This window comes from Triticum urartu, chromosome 7A (genome assembly GCF_056163025.1).
Source record: "Triticum urartu cultivar PI428250 chromosome 7A, HENAU_Tu73, whole genome shotgun sequence".
NCBI lineage: Eukaryota > Viridiplantae > Streptophyta > Magnoliopsida > Poales > Poaceae > Triticum > Triticum urartu.
The window spans coordinates 719,812,857-719,818,857 of NC_141879.1; the positions used below are offsets into that span (position 1 = coordinate 719,812,857).

At 46.7% G+C, this 6,001-nt stretch overlaps 1 protein-coding gene across 1 annotated transcript; it reads right to left on the minus strand.

The window, feature by feature from the left end:
- Positions 1-952: 952 nt before the first annotated feature.
- Positions 953-4,197, minus strand: LOC147962198 (MADS-box transcription factor 16-like). Its single transcript, XM_087534082.1, has 6 exons — positions 3,962-4,197; positions 3,782-3,848; positions 3,513-3,574; positions 3,278-3,371; positions 2,919-2,957; positions 953-985 (listed from the first exon to the last, which is right to left on the minus strand). Exons 1-6 carry the CDS (start codon positions 4,147-4,149, stop codon positions 953-955), a joined length of 483 nt encoding a protein of 160 aa, XP_087390208.1. The 5' UTR covers positions 4,150-4,197.
- Positions 4,198-6,001: the final 1,804 nt, after the last annotated feature.

The window sequence follows — 6,001 nt, forward strand, 5'->3', positions numbered from 1 at the left end:
GTCGTCCATGGGGGCCGGGCAAGAAATGAGGAAGGGCAGCAAGACAACCACCACAGCGAGGGCGGGCGAGAAGACGAAGAATCTCCAGGACATTATCACGACGGTGATGCCGGAGATGATGATGAGGAAGATCAAGACGAAGGGCATGATCATGAAGATGAAAATGCCGGAGCAAACGACGATGGACCATCGATGGGTTGGGTGCAGGACCCTCATATTCAAGAGCTGCTTCTCAAGCAGACGGATAACACAAGAGCTACCGCCCGAGAGAAAGCCAAGATGGATCAACTGGAGATAGACGCGGTTACTCCATTGTATGAAGGATGCATGCCCTATATGCTTGGGTTGTTATTAATATGATATATATTATAAACTTATTCAATTATGGCCGTGTTTTATATATTATATCTTTTATTCTGGATTTTTATCACGTTTATAATATATGATATAATTATAGTAAACATATTAAGATATTATACAAATATTAATAATAACATAATATATTATGAAACTTCGGCGTGGTGCAATTTATGATATAAACAATATGAATATAATAAAACTATGAGTTGTATTTTTATAGAACTCATAGATTAATCCAAAAGTAAGAATCTTTGGCTGGAGAATTGCTACCAACTCTCTAGCAACGAAAAAGAACAAATTCAGACGAACTCTAGAGTTGGATGCTACTTGCACTATCTGCGGATGCAGTGATGAAGATGAGTTTCATGCTGTTGTGGAGTGCACAAAAAGCAGAGCATTACGAGATGCACTCAGAGAAAGTTGGGAGATACCTCCAGAGCATGCATTCCGGCGTACTGGCCCTGATTGGCTTCAGTTGTTGTTGAGTTCTGAAACTGAAGAAATGAGAGCGAGGGTACTTATGTTATTTTGGAGGTGCTGGCACCTTCGTGATGACGTGGTGCATGGAAAAGGAAAGGAACCTATCAAACAATCAGTCATGTTCCTGCTGCAGTACGAGGAAGACCTGAGAAATATTATTATTATACAACTTTACAATCAGTCATGTTCCTGCTGCAGTATGAGGAAGACCTGAGGTGGTACTGGTGCATCACCCAGTTGTCGACTATTATTTTTTATTAATATAACAAATTCCGTCTATTATATATTATATGTCGTTATATTACTTTATGATGATTATTAAATATAAATCTCCTTATGAGGGGGTAATGAGTTACTATAATATAAAATGATAATATCCAAAGCACATCATGAGGCTTGTTAATGATGCCATTGTTCTCGGCTTTTCTTGGCCGAGGTGTCTGGCAAGCCATTCGTCTCGAACGCTGTGCTTAAAAGCTGTTAAGGCTTCGGCGTCCGGGCAGTCGACTATTTGTTTGTTTTTAGTGAGGAACTTGTTCCAAAGCTTTCGGGCTGACTCTCCGGGCTGTTGAGTTATATGACTCAAATCGTCCGTATCCGGAGGTTAGACATAAGTCCCTTGAAAATTCGCCCAAAAGGCGTCTTTGAGCTCTTCCCTTCTTCCAATGGAGCTTTCGGGGAGGCTTTTAAGCCAGTGCCGAGCTGGCCCTTTGAGCTTAAGGGGTAAGTACTTGATGGCGTGGAGATCATCTCCTCGAGCCATATGGATATGGAGGATATAGTCCTCAATCCAGACCCTAGGGTCTGTTGTTCCGTCGTATGCCTCTATGTTTACGGGTTTAAATCCCTCTGGAAATTCATGGTCCAGCACCTCGTTGGTGAAACATAGGGGGTGTGCGGCACCCCTATATCTGGGTGTACCGTGGTGTTCGGATGTTTGTTGTGTTGCATCGTATGCTGGAGCGCGCTTGCGTGGTCCATAAATTAATTAAACCCGAATAATATACAGGACAGGTATATATGATTAATATGTGATAATAGTATTTATATAAATTCTGTATCTTATAACTTTATGGGAGTACGGGATTACATGAAATTATATTAACCCAATCCGTGTTTGACATGCTATCCCCAGATAGCCGGGGGACCGAACAAAGCAGCCATGCACGCTCATGCACCCCATGCATCTCTAGGCAGCCAGCTACTGATCGATCATCTAGCATAGGCTTAGCAGGAGATACGTGTAGTGCATGAGAGATATAGCCCCAAGATTATTGTCCTTCGCTCTTTCTCAATTCCAGCTTATGTGTTTCTGTCAAAAGGAGACACATCACTGCATCTATTGCTGTTCGTCTACGTGCGTGTGCATGCATGTAAGCACATGACATGCATACTCTTCACCGAGATTTTTCCAAAGGCTCTATAGCTAATTAGCTACGCCAAGATTTGGATCTAGAATTGTAGAGTGTAGAGTCTAGAGTTGTCGGAGTGAGGGGGTTGAGTGTGTAAAGTGCAGACACGCATGGCAGTGCACCGTGTACATTGGCATGCAATGTGTTTGTTTGGGGCGTGGAGGTGTCTGTCAGATCTTTGCTTCCATCGGTCACTAGCTAGGTTGAATGTTCAACCATATAAGGGTTGGGAGATGGATGCATGTTTGGGGCTCTAAGCTAGCTAGCTAGGTTATGAGAGTGGTTAATATGTAATTCATTTGTAACGCCATGCATATGATGCAGCTCATGAAGTGCAATAATGGTCATACATATCTAGCTAGACGGACTTTCTCAAACAAAATTAATGTGTGGCCGAATGATTGTACAATACAGAGATCTGGTGAACACATGGTGTTCGAACAGTGGCATGGAGAACTAGCTAAATAAAGAAACTGTAACAAGTGGCAGCTGACACAAGGCAAGGTAAACGAATTGGGGAAAGATCTAGTTTTGTGGAGATATGTGTGCACCAGAACAGTCATGTACACCAAATTGGGCAACGTACGCCTGAAATTTTCGAGCTACGAGAAAACTACTTCAATTTATAGAGAACAGATTATAATGATTGTTTAGAAAAGGTCTCACCTTCTTGTAGGTTTCAGTCTGCGTGGTGATCACATGATACTGCAAAATCAAAAACGAAAACAACAGACAAAAGAAAACAAGGTTAATTAAGATGTTATGTTGTTAAAGGAAGCAATACATGAGATGAAATAAAACAAGAAAAACCCAACCAGTTCTTTGGAACTCAGAAAAATCAGTCAATTGTTAATTCTATCCTAGAGATAGAGAACTCGTGTAGATCTACGACCAAAAGGGGCTAGCTACTCAGCACGAAATATGCACCGATTGGACGGCAGATGAGCGAGCAAAAACAGACAGATCCAGCCAGGAATCGAAGCCTAAATCAGTAAATCTGGTAGCTAGGGTTTGTACGTGCATGCCTTCCTCTGGCTAACCTCCTTGAGAGCGGCATCGACATTTTGCTCAAGGTCGCGCAGCTCCTCGAACTCCAGCGCGTCCAGATCTTCACCCATCCTTTGCCTGGGATGGATACAGGAGCAAAGTAGCAAACAGTATGTCAATTCAAGTCGATCTCGAAATCAAATCAATCCAAATATGCCGGAGCTGGAGAATCCCCATGAAAGAAGTAAAGAAGGAAAGAGGAAAGTGATTGACCTGATCTCGGTGCGCAGGTTCCGGTTGATGTCCTTGAGATGGCTCAGCGTGCGCTGCATATTCTGCGATGAAATGAAATCAAACCAAAACAAATCAGCCAAAGCAAAAGAGCAGTGAGGCACTGGAAGATGGAGCCTGGACTCGATTAGATCTCATGTCAAATCAAAAGAAAACAGCGAATGAGTAGCTATCTAGAAATTAAAAAGGAAAGGAGAAAGTGTTGCAGCTAAAGAAAAAGACGGATTGAGGCAAGAAAGAGAAGCAGCAACCTCATACTGCTCAATCCACAGGCTGGTCCCGATGGCCTGCTGGTAGCGGTCAAAGATCCCCTTGATGCTGCAAATACGTACATACATGGAGAAGAACAAGGCCAAGCTGGCTTATATCAGAGAGGTAATTTGGCAGGCAGCTAGCTAGTGATGTGGATGCAGTGAGCTCGTAGTTCGTACTCGGTGCCGGTGCTGCAGAACTCGTGGTACTTGCCGGTGGAGGAGAACATGATGATGGCGACCTGGGCGTCGCAGAGCACGGTGAGCTCCCGCGCCTTCTTCATGATCCCCGACCGGCGCTTGGAGTAGGTCACCTGCCTGTTGGTGGCGTTCTCGATCCGCTTTATCTCGATCTTCCCCCGCCCCATCTCCGCCGGCCGATCCACCTCCTCCGACCCCGCAATCGCGCGCGCCACCGCGAGCGAGCGAGCTGGCGAGCTGGCTAGCTAGGTCGACCGACGCAGCGACCGGTGGAGAAGAAAGAGTACGGGGGAAGGAGGGGAGATCGGCTAGCTGCTGCTGCTGCTGCTTCTCGAGCTGCTGGTTTGGTTTAGTAAAGGGGGTGGGATGGAGGTGGTGCCGAGTGTGCGTGTGCATTTCGGGGTGGCGAGGACGGTGGTGGGTGGCGCCGGTGGACGGGGACGGTTGCCGAATCCGTGAAAGGCGTGGGGAGCCGCGCCGCGCCGTGCCTGCCCTGCCCTACCCTACCCAGCCCGCGCGCACGGGCCGTACGACCACCACGTAGCCCCGTAACGCGTATGGTTTTGAGCGCCGTTGCGTGCGTGCGGGGCGGCCGTGGTTTTGAGCGCCGGACGGATGCGCGCGGGTGCGGGCGTATGCCCGGGGGGTATGTTGCTGTGGCGTGGCCGTGGCCGGGCAGCGCTCGGCACAACGCTTAGCACGGTTCGGGCTCTGCGGCCATCATTGCTTCGCTGCTTGGCCTGGCTTGCCGGTCTCTCGACTTGAGGCATGCGCATGCAGAAAAAAGGCCCTATGGCTAGATACCATTCTCCCCTGCATTTCCAGCTTAAGGCTTTGTTCGGTTACACCCTGCCCTAAGAGGATTGGAGGGGATTTGGGGGGGGGGGGGGGGGGGGGGGGGGGGGGGGGGGATTTGACTTGTAGAGGATTTGATCCACCTCCATCCCCGTCAAAACCCCTCCACAATCCTGTCAACCGAACATGGCCTAAGGAATAAAGTATTTCCCCTCTCTTTTCTTCTTTTGTGTACAATAGAAGGGGCATTCTCTCATCTTAATTCTTAACATTTCTGTCATTTGGTACATCAAGCTAACATTTCTCTTTTCTGAAGAAAAAAAAAGCTAGCATTTCTCTTAGTATTGCTCCGTGGCGGATCTAGAAATTCAAGAAAGATGGAGCAAGACAGATCTGGTGGGACGGTGTACCTCGTAGGATCTGTCATATGTGTCAGCGGGGACGCGGATTCAATCTGCTAAGTCCCGGGTAACTTTACCATTTGATTGAAAATGGACAGTAGCATCGTGTAGCACAAGACACTGTAGAAAATATCATGTAGCACTTGGAGGATTGGCACTGGTTCTTTGTTGGTGTGCGGCGTCGGCTACATATGCTTCTTCTCTGCATCCTCGTGGCGTGGCGACTGGCTTCAATTTGGGGATGGAGGTTGATTGAAAGCTTTGCATGGCAGTGGCCACTGTTATGCCATCGTGTGTTGTTATCCTTCTTGGAGATCTAGTGTAGTCCCAATTTGGGTCGGCCTCCCCATGTTTACCTACACTTCCCAATGATCTTGCCGTGTTATTGGTCGAAGTGTGATGGTTGCCGGTAGCAAGGTTGAGTTGTGGATTGATGGTTGGAGCACCACCATAAGTTTTGCTTGGGTTTGGTCACTGCTGTAGACGCCAATGACCTTGCGTGGTGTTCCTCTCCTTGGAGGCATTGCTTGACCCCCCCCCTCCCCTCTGAAAGTGCAACTAACCCTGGGTGGTTTTGGTAATTCCTAACAACATATAGCTCATTGAGCTAATGCTATTTTAAGATAAATATTTCAGGAAAGCTCAATGATTGGATTAGAAAATGGACCCCTCAAAATGTTAAGGACAAAAGATTGGCTCAAGCTCAAAGCACAAGACTCTACATTTTACTTTTAGTGATCCAAGATCACATTGAGTCCATAGGAAAAGCCAATACTATTAAAAGAGGGTGAGGTGTTGCTTAATGAGTTACTTGCTCAAAATG